The sequence below is a fragment of the Rhea pennata genome, chromosome Z (assembly GCF_028389875.1).
Source record: "Rhea pennata isolate bPtePen1 chromosome Z, bPtePen1.pri, whole genome shotgun sequence".
Lineage (NCBI taxonomy): Eukaryota > Metazoa > Chordata > Aves > Rheiformes > Rheidae > Rhea > Rhea pennata.
In genome coordinates this window covers 40,362,650-40,380,020 of record NC_084702.1, presented here as the reverse complement: position 1 = coordinate 40,380,020, position 17,371 = coordinate 40,362,650, and the positions used below count along the sequence as shown (strand labels likewise).

Sequence of the window (17,371 nt, the reverse complement as noted above, 5' to 3'; positions counted from 1 at the left end):
AGCACACAAGAAGTCTTATTTAGGGCAATTATCTGCAAAAAAAACAAGACCATGTCACCAGTGTTGATGGTGTAGCTTACTGGTACATGTATGTACATAAAAATAACAGAGTGCCCTTGTCTGATAGCTTTTGTTATGCAATTACATAAGGCTATATTGGAGGATGTTTGCAGATGATTTTTAAATAAAATCACTACCAGAGAAAGGTGATGAGATTTCTTAGCCTCTTATGAAATTGGTCAGTCTTGAGATGACATTAGATCATCTTTTTACCTCTTAAGATGTAATTCTAAACAGAGTATGTTTTTGCGTTTGGAATATGGTTGCTTTAGAAAGCTAATGTTTAAAATGATTAAGGACAAACAGCTCAATGAACTGTTTCATGAGGTCTGTCACCTTTTCTTCTCTCTCCCTCTCCCAAAATATACAGGTTAAACAGCGTGTGACACTGTCAGTTGACTTAGCCTATCTGTTCCTTGTCCATGTGGCTGCTTTGCTGATAGTCACCAGTGATTCCCACTGTGGCTTAAGGAAAGATGAAAAACAGGTGCATATTAAAGTATAGACAGGCTAAAATACCATCTGCCAATCTCTTGCTTAAAAATTGATTCAATTTGTTTAATTTTAATTCACTATGCCCTCAAATTTATCCCTCTTGTCCTACAATCCATGCACATCTGGAAGGAGATATTCACCTTCTGCTTTATTAAATACTACATTTTTACTTTATTACTACAGGGAAATCAATCTTACATGAATGAACAATGCGTGTCTGTATGATTTTTGTGCAGATGAGGATGGTTTTTCCCACCCAAACTCCCATTTGCATGGCCCTTGTCCTGTTGAGATCCATTTCAAATCCATTTTGGATTTCATTCCAAAGACTCAGCTGAGCAGCTCTGGCCATGTATGAATGAGCATGCAAAAGAGAAAGAATACCTGAGGCTTCAGCAGAGGAGTTAAGCAAGAGGCTGAGAGTTTGGAATAAGGCCCAGATATTTCAGTCATAAGCTTAGACAACTGAATGAATCCTCCTGGGTTAACATGAACTTCTGCATATTGGTTAGGGGCCACTCACTCCCATTGCATCATTTTGAGAAAAATGAATCTAAACCGTTATTGAACTTAATACTCTACGTCAACATCTGTTGAGGTAAGAACTCTGTAGTTAATATTTGCTGGTGTCTGTGATCCACACAAACACAGAAAACCATAAAAAAAGAGAAATAATATACTTTGAACTCTTCTCTGGACAACTTTCTCGATCTTTTTAACACCTTTTACTGCCTCCTTTTAACACCTCATGAGCACAGCTGGACTTTCTCTATATATATCCAAACCAGAGTAGAACAGAGATTTGACTGACTTCAGTGAAAAAACTAGAAAAGCTTGAGAAGTATCAACCAGTATTTTCTGGATAAATATTTAAGTGAACATGCCCATGGTAAATATTTGTGCCAAAAACATTAGTTGCTGTAGTTCTACTGAGTTTCTTAGCTAGTGATAGCAATACTGTTTGTAGCTTTTCCTTTGATGCATTGACCATGATCTTAAAACATTTTCAAATAAATTATGCGTGTTTCAGTGGACCTGTTTAATCCCATTCTATTTGGAAAACAGATATATCAAGTCTGAGCTAAGTGCAACTTTAAATATTTGTTAGAGTATAATATTTGCATTTCATTAACCCTAGTTTGTAATCTTGGCATGAACCATGTAAAGATCTGCTATCCTACTATTTCTAGAGGCAATGTATCTTTCTCCCGTCGCCTGGCCCTATAAACTACTGATCTCCTTCCACCTCTGCTCAGGTGCAAATGTATGAGCACTTGTCCCTTAAAGGATCATGAGTAAATTAAGGTCGGTTGCCCACAGCTGGATTTGCTGTGTGCCCATGGAGGTACTCGATTCAAGGGGGTGCACTGCGCAGCCCTGATTTCTGTTGTGAAGGGTTGTATCACTCAAATAATTTCATTCTCTTCACATGACTAGAGGTAAGTGTTCATGTATAAGCATAAAACAGCAAACTGTAATCCAGCATAGAGAACCAAGAAGGTGAAATTCCCCTGCCCTTACTCATTTCGAGCGGCATCTGACATTGCAAGTAGTCCTGTTATTTTAATGAGATTACTCATACAGCAGGACACAACTAATGACATAGTGGCAAATTGTTTCACAGCTGTAATAGTCATAGACAAAAAGTCTCAGAGGAGTATTTATTTCTGATAGATGTAATACAACTGAAACACTTAAAATGCACTACACAAAAAAGTTATTTTCTCAACTAGATTTAAAGAGTCGAGGTAAAAGGCAAAATTCAATTCCTGCCACACAAATTTATTGTCTGTTAAATGCAACTGCTTAAGTCACATAATTAGTTGTGAGTGAAATTTTATGTTGTTGTTTTATTGAATAGTAGGACAATTATACAGAGCGTCAGGGATATTGTACAAATCATAATCTGAAAGCTCAGTTGAAAGAGTTCAATATATTCTTTTGTGTGTACGTTCAGAACTATGGAAATAAGGAAAAAATAACAGAGAAAAAGATGATAAAAACGGCGAAGGTTTGAGTGTGGACACAATGACATCACAAGTTGTGGAGTAAGGAGTGAATCAAAAAAAAAGCCAAGAAAATAGAGGAAATACTACACTCAAAGAAAACAAGTACCACAAGGATCTTCAGAGCACGTAGTCCTTAATGCTGGATAAGCTTTATTCACGTCTTTCTTCTCAGATATTTTTCTCTCTGTGCTTTGAAACTTCCAATAAAAGAGATTCTTCGACTTTCCTATGCAATTGATTACAATGCTTAACTAGCCTGAAATGGAAAGTTATTCCATAACTCCTAACTGTACATCCTTTTTATGCTCTCTACATTCAGAGGTTCTCCTCATATTCACAGAAGTATTTCAAAAGATTTTTTTCAAAAAGAAATGCCTAGACAGATTCTAGCTAAAGAGTTGAGTGATGAGAAAAGTCTGTAAAAGAAATCATTCTAAAATAATACAAAGGCTTGCCTGGTATTTGTGAAAGAATAGAATATACAGTTCAACTTTGGGAAAGGCTAACTCAAAGAGTCCAAGCTTTTCAAGGCTGTTTTAAAGCAGTTAAACTTGCATTAGAGGCTAAATTCTCTAAAGTCACTTAGTCATCGTGACTAAGACTTTGTCATAGCGTATGAGCAGATGAATCTAAAATCACTTCCATGTCTAAGAGGAATATTCTGAGTTGAAGAGATGGATAAATTAAGATAGTTGATAAAAAAAATAATTAAATGGTGTAGTATCATTAGCTCAGTGAAAAGCCCTATTATTCATACTTGAAGAACAAATCATGAATATACAAAGCAATAATAAATCAATGGATGTACAGGAAGTCACGAATTCTTAAAATTTATTTTTCGGAAGTGGAAATAATGCCTCCAGTTTTATGGGCCACTGCCTGAACATTACTCTTTTGTGACACTGCCATTATTCTGAAAGAAAGGCACTAGGAAAAATTCATTTAACTGCACACTTGACAGCATGGGGTTAGGTTTAGCTCAGGTGGTTAGAGCACGGTGCTAACGACACCAAGGTCACGGGTTCGATCCCTGTGCGGGCCACTTGCTTGAGGGCTGGCCTCAATGATCTCCAGAGGCCCCTTTCAACCTTACCGATTCCATGATTCCGCGTTGTCAAGTTGGCTTATCCAGCATCACCTTCCCGTCTGCCTTCAGCGTGGCTTTGAGCTCAGGTTCGCGCAGGGACGAAGGGACCTCCCGAGGCCTCCGACCCACCTCCTGCGCAAGGCGGGTCCGGCTGAGCAGCCTGCTCGGGGCCTGCCCAGCCACAAGGTTAATAGTCATCGTTCTGAATGTTCATTTGATGCAGCGAAGCGTGAAGGAAAACACTTTGAAACGGGAACGTGCAACCTAAAAACCAGAGGACTGGCAGCAGAGCTGAGTGGCACATCCAGTATCTGGAACTTGTCAGAACAAGTAATTGCTCGGGCTTCCAGCCGCCCTGAATTCTCTCTGAGGGAGCTCTGAGCAGCAGGCTCTGCTGGCGCCTCCGGCAGCCCCCACGGGGCACCACGGGCGCCGCCGCCGGCCACGTTTTGGGGCGGTTTCGCCTTCGGCCAGGCGCGAGGCGCCGGTTCCCGCCCCGCCCCGCCCCGCCCCGCCCGCAGCATCCCCCAGGGCGCCGCCCGCGCCCGCGCCCGCGGCGCGGCGCCGCTTGGCCCTGCCGGGCTGCCGTCGGGGGCGGGGCCGCAGCGGCAGCCATGGCGGCGCCCATCGTCCCGGAGACGGAGAGGTGCTGAGGGACCGCGGCGGCGGCGGTGGCGGGCTGGGCCGGGGGGGGGAGGTGTGCTCGGCGTGGGGGCGCTCGGCGTGGGGGCGGGCCGGGGCCTCCCGCGGGCCTGACCTCCGCCTCTGCTTCCGCGCAGCATCCGCAGGGCCGTGTCGCTGCTGAACGCCGTGGCGCCGGGCCGCTTCCCGCGCCTGCTCTGCCGCCTGCTCCAGAAGCTGCACCTGAAGGTCGGCCGTGCCGCGGCGTCCGCGTCCCGTCCTCCCGCGGCGTTTCGGGGTGCTGCCGTTTTATGACCCGTCTCCGTGCCTGCTCTGCGGGCCGCGTGTCGGGGCTGGCAAGGGACGGAAACGCTGGTGCCGCCTGGCCCCCTGCGCTATAGGGGAAACCAGGTCCTCGTTTCTTTGCACAGACTCCACCCTTGTTCTTGCGGGGTAGAGACTAAAAGCTTGTAATTTTTATTTTATCTTTTATTTTTAGTTTTTTTATTATTATTTCTTATCTTCTTAGGCCAAACTCATCCATAGAACCAAGGTTAAAAACACAGTCCAAAACTCTTGTGATTTTTGTGATATTTTTGTCATCTTTACAGATGTTTTAGTTCAAGGTTTTTATTTTGCCCCATAGAAAATAAAATCAATTGTCAGCTTCGCTATAGAATACCAAAGGTCAAACAGATTAAATCTGTTTGGAATTAAAAATTGAAAGGGGAACTGTAAAAGAAATCTTAAAAAAGATGTAATTTGGTTGAATTTTTTTTTCAGTTTTATGAAATACTTTGCATTGTTCAGTATCAGTTTTTGTGTGTTCTCTTGTTTTGTGTTTAGAAGAAATGCATCTATAGAGAGAAAGAAAGATTTATGTATATATATATATATATAGAGAGAGAGAGAGACATACATACAAATATAAACACACTCATACATATACACACATATATATATATATATAAACACACAAATTAGAAGTTAAAATATTTTAAGTTAGGAGTGTCATGAATAGAAAATACAAACTTACAGTCTCAGAATTATAACCTCTGATAAGGATTGTTTTGTTTATTTGATTGAATTACTGTTTTGTTTTCCCCCTACTAAAATTACTAGGTAGGATGCTACAGTTATTGCAGGGTGTTTTCTTTAGTTGTTTTGAATGAATAGTAGATCATTAGTAGCTGGAAACTGTCACCAACTTACAAAGCAGATACCGAGTAATTAAAAAATAGCTGATCACTATTGATGTGAGCTGGACTCGAGTGAATGAGCTAAATTGAAAAGACTAATCTCATGTATCATTCATTTGGCCTTTCCAAAGTATCTGACCCTAGGGCATGTGGAATTGTTGGAAATTTTAAATAAACCTACTTGGCTTAATACAGCAGATACTTGAATCACTAGCTGCTGGAAGAAAACGCAGGGTATTACTTCCATTTTAATATTTTAAACATTGTGACTGTTGAAGCTTTTGTGCAGTTGCATCATTTTGTTTATTCTGACAGCTCATTTTTCTTCTTTTGTGTAGCTTTGCAATCTTGGATTACTGAGTGGTCTAAATATGGTGCTTTGATGCCTGTAGCATATATTTATTAATAATTATACCTTAAAAGATTACTGTATCTATTTTTAAGTTACTATTTATTGTAAGACAATAAATATGGTTACTTATATTTAAATATACAATACATTATTTTCTCAGTAATGTTTAATAATACAATACACTGTAGATTGTATTCAAGATGACTTTCAAGAACAACATAAGTTATTTTATTTCTTTTATAACTACATGGACAGTTTTCAAAACAGAATTGAAGAAGTTAAAATTTTGCCTTCTGTTTTTTGGGGAAGTGGTTCTGATTTGAGTAGTGCACTACTTAGTCTTATTTTATTTATAAAAGGATATTGCAGATAATCTGATGTAGTCCAAAGATTGCTTAGTAGCTCTCAGGTACCGTTGTTCAAGTGCAAGGAGAAAGCATGTTCTTGTGATGCATTTTAAAAATTTTATTAGAAGTTCCCAATACTACTTGAAGTTCATTCTGATTTCCAAGAAAATAAGTCATATTGTAATTTTCTGTTGGAAGGGGGATTTCCTTTATTGTTTCTATTTAGAAACAACTAGATAACCATTATGCTTGTAAAAACAAGAGAAGGCTTTTGTTTTGGCAAATATGTTTTTGGTAGCTATATAGAATGTTAGGAGTAACCATTTTTGTACTTCAGGCTGAAAGCAGCTTCAGTGAAGAAGAGGAAGAAAAGCTTCAAGCAGCTTTTTCATTGGAAAAGCAGGATCTTCATCTAATTCTTGAAACAATATCATTCATTTTGGAACAGGTACCTGTTTTTTTTTTTTTTTTTTTTTTTTTTTTTTAATCATTATGAATTGGTAGATATATTTTTAAATCAGGTTTTAGATTTCAAAAATACAGAATTCAAGTTAAAAAGATATTCCTAAAAACATCTCTAATGTACTCTGTATGTTTTGATGACTTGATTTTTGCTACTTTTATTTGCGTATTTTACTGATTTGAATTGGACTAACTATATTTGTGGAGTGACATTCCAAGTAAATATAGATAGTGGAAACCAGCTTTGCATGACTGTGAGAGAAATACTGAAAATTATGAGATACTGTCTTTCCTTTTGTTAATTCTAAGCAATTTCTCCATGCATTTTTTTAAAACTCTTATAAGAAAAATATTTGCATTATTATTGAGCCACATAACGCAGCTCTGGTATTTGAATGAGGAGGTGACTGCATGGTGTAGTAGACTGCATGGTTGAAAGATGTTTTCTGTTTCTGCTGTGGTTAGCCAGTAGTCCACCACTCAGACGAAAAGCCAAAGTATTACACAGTAAATGTGGTAACCGAAGAAGTCTGGACTCTTTCTTAAATGATCACAACAGGAATCTTATCCATTCATTTCCATACAAGTATAGCAGGTGTATTCTGTGCATTTTTAAAGGTCTTGTCAGGACATGTGTACTAACTCAGATAGGTCTGTTGTGGGATTTGTATTTTTATTTTTTCTTGCCGGTTTTTGAGCGTATGTTTTTTTGCTTCTTTATCTGATGTAGAAAACTTTTTTTTTTTAGTGAAAAATGCACATGGCAGTTTGTCTTTCATTTACTTTGTTAGCATATATCACAGAATTAACAAGAAAATGAACTACACAGACCTCCCTATACCTCCTAGCTGTAAAGTCTTAAAACTAAAACTGAGGTTGTATCCAGCCTGGAATTCTGATTTTTCATCTCAACCGAACAGTAATGTACTTATCTTCACTTCTGTTATTTTCGCTGGACTGCTTCATTTATACAATTATTGGAGATGAATAGAAAAAGCAGTTGAGGCTTCTCTAGGACTTGTATTTCTTTTGCATAAGAAAATGAAAGGATAAATAGTGTCAATCTAAAGAAGATTCCTGGTTGGAGTAAATCATGTATAAGGACTCTTATGTTCTGCCTGACAGACATCATCTCTCCAGAGTACCTGCTTGTTCTGTCAGAGCGTATTTTTAACAGCCTTTTGTTCTGTGGTCATACCACAGACAACCTAAGATGACTGCATGTCTTTGTTCCATGCTGTGTAGTTTTGGTTTGTGTCCCCCCCCCCACACACTTCTTTTTTCTTTCCTCTCTGAGTGTGATGGTGTCCTGGCCTGAAAGGAGAGGCCAACATATGACACGGAGTGCTTATCACCAAAATCAATACTTATATAGAGGTAATAGCTAACTCACCTTTCTTGGCAAACCATCTGTCTTGTAGAATATTATCTTATAGTTAAAGGTTTCTTGAACAGCATGAATTTGGAAACGCTGTCCTTTCATTCTTCATGATCTCAGTAGACTGCAAAGCCCCTTTGTCTGTAGTGACAACTGCTTTGGCATTACCTGCAGTGAAAACATTGCACTGTTACTCAGATTCACCTATGTGTTTTTCATAATCTGTCCTTCTTGAGAAGAATCATTTGTAATATTATGCTCACATAGAACTGGGATAGGTGTACCCATCTCTTCTCAGTCAAAGGGTCAAGGTGAACAGAATCTTCACTAGCGATACTACTGTAAGAGTGCAAAAATCTTGTGAGAGTGTGGAGGCTATCTGTGGTGGAATGTATCTGGCACAACTCATAGAACATTACTTCTATAATAGCACTTTTTTTTTTCTTAACAGGCAGTCTATCATAATTTGAAGCCTGCTGTACTGCAACAGCAGCTGCAAAGCATTCACCTGGATCAAGACAAAGCGGAAGCATTTGCCAGTGCATGGGCAGCTGCAGGTCAAGAAACAATTGAAAAGTTCAGACAGAGGGTTTTGACCCCTCAGAAGGTAAACATTTTTCTCAAAGAAAGTAAAGCTGTATAGCTGTGTTTTAAAGCAAGGAATTTAAATTAAGATGCAAACTTCATGACAAGCCGAGGTAACAAAAACATGAAAGAGGATACCCAATAGATTATGGATAGATGCAATCAGAGGCAATTAAGTTCCATTGTCTTGAAGAGATATTATATGTTAGCTGAGCTCTAACTGTTGGAAGTTAACTATACTTGTGCTATTGGCAATGTGGCGTAATATAACCTAAATATCATTTGTAGATGTTTGTGAACATGCTTTACAGTAGCACAAGGATAAAACGTGCGCATGGACAGTTGCAGTGTTTTGGCTCATGGGTAGCAATTTGTTAATTCTCTGTAACTAAAGTGTGTCTGAACTCCCGTATCTTGTAATCTGGTTGGATAGTGCATTCTCTAAGATATCTTGGAAAACTTCTCTACTGTTGCATAATCTCATTTCATATGTGCCTGTTAACTGTTAAAATTCTCTTTTGATAATATGCTGTAGAAGACTGGCCTGTTGTGTCTTTAGCCATGAGTGTGTTTACATCTGAGCAGGTATTAGGAATCAACAGAAGGATGTGTTACAAGCCTTCACCCACATAGGAGGTGTACACAGAACATACCAATTTCAGAGTCAAATGGTTCATCAAAATTGTGCAAGACTGACTTTGTTATTCCTGCATTATTTTATCATTGCCATATATCTTATCCTGATAAGAATTAGTTTATTTTCATGGTTTGCTTAGTAAAATCTGCTTGCAGAATAACCTGGATATATAAGGAACATGTAAAACACTGGCAAAAACAGAAAATGGAATTTGTAGCAGCAGATTTTAAACTTTTGGGTGTAAATGCACATTTGGAGAAGATGAGATAACCTCTGGTAAAAGCTAAAGATATTTAAACTCAGTATTGTGTAAAATTTTGCAGTTTTAAGCACACAGTTTATAAAACTACAGTGTGTGCAATTACACTAACTCATGAGCCAAACTAAGTAGGTGACTGGTAATGTAGGTACACAAAAATCTGTCACTCATGACCCTGTGGCCTTTTGCCTTTTTGAAATAATATTTACCACTGCCAAGCACAGAAGTCTCAAAATTTAAATGCTAAGAGATCTGATGAGAATATAGGTAAGTATTCCTTTCCTTTAAAGGAGGCAAGTTGTTTGAAAATCAAGTGAAATTACAGAAGGTTATGAAGCTAGTTCTTCAGAACTGCCTTCCATTTGTGCACACATACACTGTATTCTGAAGATACGTTACAAAGCAGCTGTCTGAGAATTTTCTCTGTGTGCGCTATGCAGTGAGCCGATTTGCTGCTGGCTCCTCAGTGTATTGAGAAACTAATGCAAAGCTAATACAAACACCTTCGATCGTCACTTGTTCGGAGTTCTACGTATGCTGAAATTAGTATGGTGTACATCTGTGGTCTTTCTATGAGCTTGTTTGGAGGTGACATTGCTTTATTTCTATCTGTAGTTTTGTACAAGTCCTGCAAAATACAATGCTTCTCATGTGCGTTAGGGTTTATGTTTCAAGATTCTTCTGTGGCTTCACCACTATCTAATACACAGTGGAATTGCATTTTGCTACATCTAGTTTAAAAAAGCTTTAAACTGTCCTTTGTAGTTAAGCTTGCCAGAAAACAACTCCTGCAAAGTGCCATAGTGAAATTTATTTGTCTTTCAGTGTGAAAGCAAGTTTAGTTACAGGTGGTGTGCTTCTACATACACTTAAGTGCCATTGTCATTGATATTTTTTACCAGCCTGGATGGCAAGCTGGGTTGAGTGTGAATGTAGCTGTTAAGGACTTTCTCAGTTTGTTTCAAAAACCTGTAAAGTGAGGAAGAGAAGACTTAGGGGGGATCTTATCAGTGTGTACAAGTACCTGACGGGAGGGTGTCAAGGGGACGGGGTCAAACTCCTTTCAGTTGTCCCGTGTGACAGGACAAGAGGCAATGGGCAGAAACTGAAGCACAGGCAGTTCTGCCTGAGCGAGAGGGGGAATTTCTTCCCTGTGAGAGTGACGGAGCACTGGCACAGGCTGCCCAGAGAGGTTGTGGAGTCTCCTTCTCTGGAGATGTTCAAGGCCTGCCTGGAGGCAACCTTGTCTACCATGCTCTAGGTAACCTTGTCTACCATGCTCTAGGTGACCCTGCTGAGCAGGGAGATTGGACTAGATGATTTCCAGAGGTCCCTTCCAACCTTACTGACTCTATGATTCTATGGTTCTAAAGACTTAATCCCATAGAGAGTTCTTCCTCAGCCAAGGAGTTAAATCAGAACTAATCACAGACTAATTGCTGAATAAAGTATTTTTTCAGCTAACATGACACCTAAGCAGAGAACGTTAAAAAATAAAATGAGGTAATGGAACTTACATAGTTGATGTCCTATGAATACAGTAAATGACTGCATGATCCTTCCATTATTTGCTCTTATAAACAATTGCATAATACTGCATATTTTCTGAGGCTTCTTTGTGTACCTTGAGGAATGGGGGAAAAATACTCCCTTATTCATGGATATATTGTTCTAGTAGCAAACTTGCTGTAAACTCTCATCAACATCTCTGGAATTAAAGTAAAAAAAGTTGGAACCTGAAAGATGTGTAGAAGTGAATATTTAATTTTAGAGGTTAGGTTTTTTTTTAAGATTGATTCTGAGACTAAATTAATTTCTTTGTTTAAAAGAAGAGATGTGTATCTAGTTATTAATACTCCGCAATATGTGTAGGTGTATGTAACATTTTTTAAAACAATTGATCCTATAAATGTGCCCTGTGTATAGGTAATTTACACATTTACATGTTTACATGGCTAAATATATATGAAAAAAAAGGCATGTGAGGAAGTCTTCATGATGCATGGAGTTCCTAATTTGTACCATTAACTTCTGTCATAGAAGTGATATTATGTACAAATTTCTACCGTGCTATATTTCTGTTAATTGCCAAGGAATTATGACAATTCTGTTGGATAATTGTCAATAACATAATCTGGAAAGGTATTTTTTTTAAGATGGTTTATTCATGCTCTGTATATATCTGAAGTTGGATTCACAATGATACTTTTTTCTGTCAAGAGTATATCTTTTAGTTTTGTTAGAGATTCAAATCTCTATTTGCAAATTCAATTTGCAAAATTTGCATATTCAAATCTCTGTTATCTCTGTCTCTAGTGCCCTGGCCAATAGCTATATTGGGTTGAAAAACCAAATCGAATTTCAGTGCTACAGAACAAATATTTCCCAGAGTAGTGATTGGGCGAAGAATAACAGTTTTTCTCTGAGATATTGAATGCTAATTCTGCCTTTTGGAAGGAATATGTATATGTTTTTTTTTTTTTTTTTCTTTTTTCTTTTCTGAACTTAAAACCTTCAGTGTAAGTACTGGGTTGGCCATGATGTTATTGTCTCAGGAGAGACGAATAAAAACTACAGAGTGAAATTAAGGCTGTGTTTAATAGCATTTATTTTCTTAGTTGTCATTTTTTTTCACTGAGGTATACTGTCTTCAGCTGTCCAAGGGTTTTAATTATGTATTGTCTCCTGTTGCATTAATTTGTTCTGTGAGTCTGTATTCATATCCTTTTTTGTATATAATTTCTGCACTATAATACAATCAGTCAGTTGGAATGATGGTATTTCTCTTTATTTTCTCTGCAAAGAAAAGCCAGCTGAATTCTCATGGCTATTTTTTTCATTGATTCTATTGTCCTCTTAACACTTTTTTTTTTTTAAATGTTCTCTAATTTTTTTTCAGTAACTGGTGTGAAGCTGTCTTTTAAAAGAACAGTCAAGCCAAATTCCTCATAGACTTCTTGCACTGGAAAACTATTCATGGTGTCTTTAAAATATATTTAATTTAAAAAGATCTAGTTCTATGTTGCCAGGCAAGATAAGATTTTTTTTTTATAGCATTTGTGCAGTGTTACTTAATATAATGATGAGTGGGAATGCATCTAGTGAAATTACATACCTAAAACTCTTGACAGAGCTGTCAATTCTGTGTCTTGTCTGGCTGTTTGAACCCATATGGGAAAAATTCTAAAGGTAGTTATCTCAGAAATTGGTCTTCTTGCTGAGAGGTTATACGTAATGTGAATATACTAAAATTCCCCTGTGCTGAACTGTGGCAAATCTATTGAAATACACTCTGAAGCATTTTAAAGTTGTTATGATGAGAAAAGAACAGAATTGCGGCTATATAAATATTTACTTATCTGGAAAATTTCTGGTATCAGGAGAAATATGTGACTGATATTCCTCCTTATTCTGCAAAGAGAAAGCAAACATCTTTCAGTTTCTTGTTTGTTTTTGTTCGATTTGTCGTTCTTACAGTGGCTAATGGGCAACAGTGAGGATGTCTTCTCCATGGGCATTGTCACAAGGCAGTGTGAACCAGCTTGCGTTATCTGATGCCCTCACAGATGGTGACAAAGAATACGACTGTTTAAAGATATAATAAAAATGTAGTTTTATAGCTACTGAGAATTATTTTAATAGCTAGTTACGGCATGACCAAATCTGTTTAATCTTCTGCTTACCCAACTTTACATTAGTAGTTATTTTCATTATTTACAGTTTTTAGGTATTCAGTATCCCTGAAGTATTCTTATTTTGATTTACTGATCATTTTTTTCTTAAGAGTTTTTTTCCTTACCCCTTTCCATTCCCCACCAAGAAAGTGTAAATGAGAAAGGTTAAAAGAAGTTATGTTTCAAACATGTTTAAAAACATCTGAAACCTTTGTTTTGTTCCTGCAGACAAAATAGCAGAATTTAAGGTTTGAAAGGCATTTGAAAGGAATTTCTAGGGTTATTTTTTGTGGTTAAGAGATGTTTTGCCTTATTTCTCATTAAAGTTTGTCTAACTTCATCTTGCAGCCTTTGGATTTTGCTGTACATTTTTCTACTTGATAAAAGAGCTAAAGAATTATGAGAAATCTTTTTAGTGTAAGTGCGCATAGACTGGTGCATATTTTCACTCCATTTTACCTGACATTCTGTGTCCGTAAATTTCTCAGAGCTTGAGTAGAACGATACTTTTTTACACTAAGCGAATCTCTAAATATATTAGGGTATTGGAAACTTGAATGTTGATTCTAATGTTTGTCATATATTCCTGTTCTCTTTGCTATCAAGCTAGCTGCTTTTCATTTAAAAATACTTGTAAAGATGAAAAATTCCAGCAACTAAAAATAGGGAGACATCTTTTGAAGTTTAGCACTGGATTTCTGTACCAAATCCATGTCATACTACTATTGTTTCTTCCCCTGTGAAGTGTACTGGTACTTTTTGGTGTGTTGCTGTCTCTTTTTTAAATTCAAAGATCTAAAAAATGAGTTTTCTTGTTATGGGTATTGAATTCTGCAGTCTGAAAACTGTCACTTTATCTGGCATACATGCTAGATGAGCCTTGCTAAAGAGTAGTATGACTTAATCATTGCAGGCAAAAATAGTAAATCAAACAAAATTAATACTAATAATCCACTAGGAGAGAGCCATTCCTGGATGAAGAATCCAGTTAATTTTCTGTCTTCACCCAGTAAGATGACTTTAGATATGTAATTTGTGCAGATTTTCCTTTTAGAATGGAGCTTCAGTCTGTATTTCTGTTTTTAAAATGGTAAAGTCTTAACAGTCAAATCCCCTCTGAGCAATAATGGAAGTACTGGCTTTTTGTCTTGCTTTGCTTGCTTCCTCTAGAGTTAATTATAAGCTGAAGCTCCCAGTTTACAAAGTTAAAACTTGCTGCTGTTCATTTTGGTTTATTTTCTAGCTCTTAATGTCACTGGTGTCATGCGGGAGAGTTGTGTTGAAGGATCTAAGATGTGCAGAGCAAACCTGAGATGTGCCCAGTGGCTCTTCCCGGCTCCCCTATCCCGCTCAGCAATGTCTGAATGGGCCCAGACAGAGTGAAGGTGAAAGCTAATGGTTGAATGTGAGTGGGATTTACAGACGACTGGAGTTTGCTGGGCAGTGAGGACGGTAGTACAAGCCAGATGGTTGGGAAGAAGGTGGTGAGTGGACAGGGGAGGTGGATCTACTGAGAAGCCAGAGTCTGGATGTAAGGCAAGGAGATAGAGGGAGAGGCAGCAGTGGTTAATGCCATTGAAAACTTATTTTGAAAGCAGTGTTTGGATAGTTCAGAGTCAGATGTTTGGACAGTTTGAAGTCAGATCTCCAATAATGGGAAAGAAAATTAGTGAGCACTGTTACACCACACCCAGACTGTTTAATCGTTTGTCTTTCAAGCAGGTACTGATTAATTGGAAAATTAAACATCAAGATTGATTGTTTAGAGTTCTCAGTAGAGAGATAGAAACTTAAAAATGTCTTATAAAAATTCAGTGTTCAGTTGGAAGGATGTAAATATTCCTTGGAAAGGGTATAATTTATTTCCGTGAAAAGGTAGCTGTTTCACTGCAGATTTCCTTTTTCATGGAACAGTTGTTAAAGTAAGGCTTTTTTTTTTTTTTTTTTTTTTTTTTTTTTTTTAAAAAGAGCAACATCTAGGCATATTACCAGAGTTTCCTTTAAAGATGTTCATGCTGCCTTAATGCAAGTAAGTAGCAATAATTAATAATTAAGAGTAGACATTGATGTGTTAATACCAGTCATCTCCCTGCACCCCCAGTGCTAGGCATTCATGTCCTTAGGAAACTAAACTGACTCTTGTTTGATCTAGGGCTTACCTTACAGGAAACAATCTCTTGCCAGTTAAAAAAAATTCCAGTGATGAAGAATCTACCTGCAATAATTGGCAAATTTTTCTTGTAGCTGGTTGCATTCCTCTTTAAAATGTGCACCTTTTTCTGTTTTAATATTTGTTTGCTATATTGACCACACTTTGGCTTCATCCTAATGGTATCTCCTCTGCACTAACAGTCTTCTATTAAGCTAAGCAGGAGAGCTCTTTGAGAAGTTCAGTCAGATACAGTTTCTCATCCTTTTCTTGGCCTCTTGTGTAAACTGTCTTCAGGTATCATTACAATGTTCAGCAAAAATGATGTTATCATGACTTTTGATTCCCCAATGCTGAATAGGCTGATGGAGAGCTGAACTGGGATCTTAGGCTGCACGTTTTACTGAGCAGCCTTAATGGAACTGGTTGGGTGCCGTCTTCTAGTTTTACGTTGCTGTGATTACACAGGTCTCAAGTTAGAATAGCACATTGTAGACCAATGTTTTTAATGCACCTTTCATCCTCTGTCACCCATACCAAGCTGGCAGTTAATTACTTCTGTATATAGGTTTACAATACCCTTTAGAAGGGTGCATTGAAAGGTATGTGTGTATGCAGCTGCCATTTAGTATACGTTTTGGCTAATTTGATTGTTGAAAGATGAGGAAAAGAACCTCCTCACTTTTAATATGCCAGAATTCCAGTTGATTTTCTTTTACTGCAATGAAATAGGGAAGGCTTGCCCTTCAGAGGAGGGGGAACTATGGGGGTCGCCCTTCCAAAAAACTAGCGTGACCGAGAAGTCGGTCGTACTCACATCCTGGTATTCGTAAAGGTTATTTGATTAGAACAGCTAAAATAAGTGTCTTGTAAGTGGAAAAAAATGCACTTGAAAGATTGTTGTGTTTCAGGTGATTTATTTCTTCAAAGTATTTTGTTAGTTGAAAAGCATTCTTAAATGTTTTGTGTCAGTGGGATATGTGCTATTGTAATCATATGAGAAAGGGATTTGCTTAAGATGTCTTTCATATCCCATTATCTCTCACTTCACTATTCATAACAGCTTCAGTGACAGTAATACTACAGATGTCTTCAATTATATAAATAACTATGTCAGGTTCTTCAGGGAAATGTTTTCACCTTTAAAGTTGGACCATTCCTCTGAAATTAGAGGGAAGAAATAGCTAAAATGAGTGAATTAGTTTCCAGGTTAAAACAAAAGATTCTAATTTCATTTGTTAATATGTGATTTAAATAGTTTTTTTTCATCTGTAATTGTTGCCATTGGGAACAGAATAGGTTCATTTCTAAAATACCCATGGGAAGAGACATGTGTTGTTCAACTTCCCTATTACTGCATGCAGCCACATCATGTAGTGCATGTTCTAAATCTCTCCGGCTCTGTCTTTAAAATATGTGGCAGTTTTTGTCTCTACTGGTTCAGTTAGAAAGTAGTTCTTGAATCTTATTTCTCCAGCTATTGTAAATCTACTCTCTGAAGCACGCATGGTTTTTCCTTCAGGCTGCTCTCTTTTAATATATAAATAAGCTGTACTGTTACATGATCTCCTATGGAGTTAATTATTTTTAACTTTCTAGCAGTAGAAGTTTAGAATTTGGAATCTTAAATTATGACTATTTACTTTAACTCACAATCTAAAGCAGCCTTTTAACTAAGTGGGCCTTCCAGCATTGATGTAGTGAAGTTAAGCTTACTTGTAAGAGTAGTTGTAAGTAAACCGTAAATGTTTCTGTAACATGCTGATAAAATCATCCCCTATTTGGTAGATGAGGAAAGTGTGATTCTGGATAACGTTATAATATGCCACTGCACATGCATGTTTATTTTATTTTCATATAGGAAAAGCTTTATAAAAACAAGCAGAGGTTTTTTTTTCAGACTTTGAAAGGCATAATCTCATGTGCAATACCATTTAAGTTGTCACAAATATTGGTTCATTTTGAACTGAAAGGCTTCTCAAAATAAGGATTAAAATATTTAAAGTCAAAAGAAGTGAGCCTAAATACCAGTGGAGCTTGAAACTTTTACGATACTT

General features: G+C 37.5%; 1 protein-coding gene across 1 annotated transcript in view; it reads left to right on the top strand.

Moving 5' to 3' along the window:
* Nucleotides 1–4,241: 4,241 nt before the first annotated feature.
* The window catches only part of COMMD10 (COMM domain containing 10), a 99,896-nt gene continuing 86,766 nt past the window's right edge, over nt 4,242–17,371 (top strand). The window contains exons 1-4 of the mRNA XM_062599840.1: nt 4,242–4,297; nt 4,431–4,521; nt 6,508–6,618; nt 8,462–8,617. Of these exons, the coding sequence (XP_062455824.1) occupies nt 4,266–4,297; nt 4,431–4,521; nt 6,508–6,618; nt 8,462–8,617 (390 nt within the window). The 5' untranslated portion in view covers nt 4,242–4,265. The remainder of the gene's footprint in view (nt 4,298–4,430; nt 4,522–6,507; nt 6,619–8,461; nt 8,618–17,371) is intronic.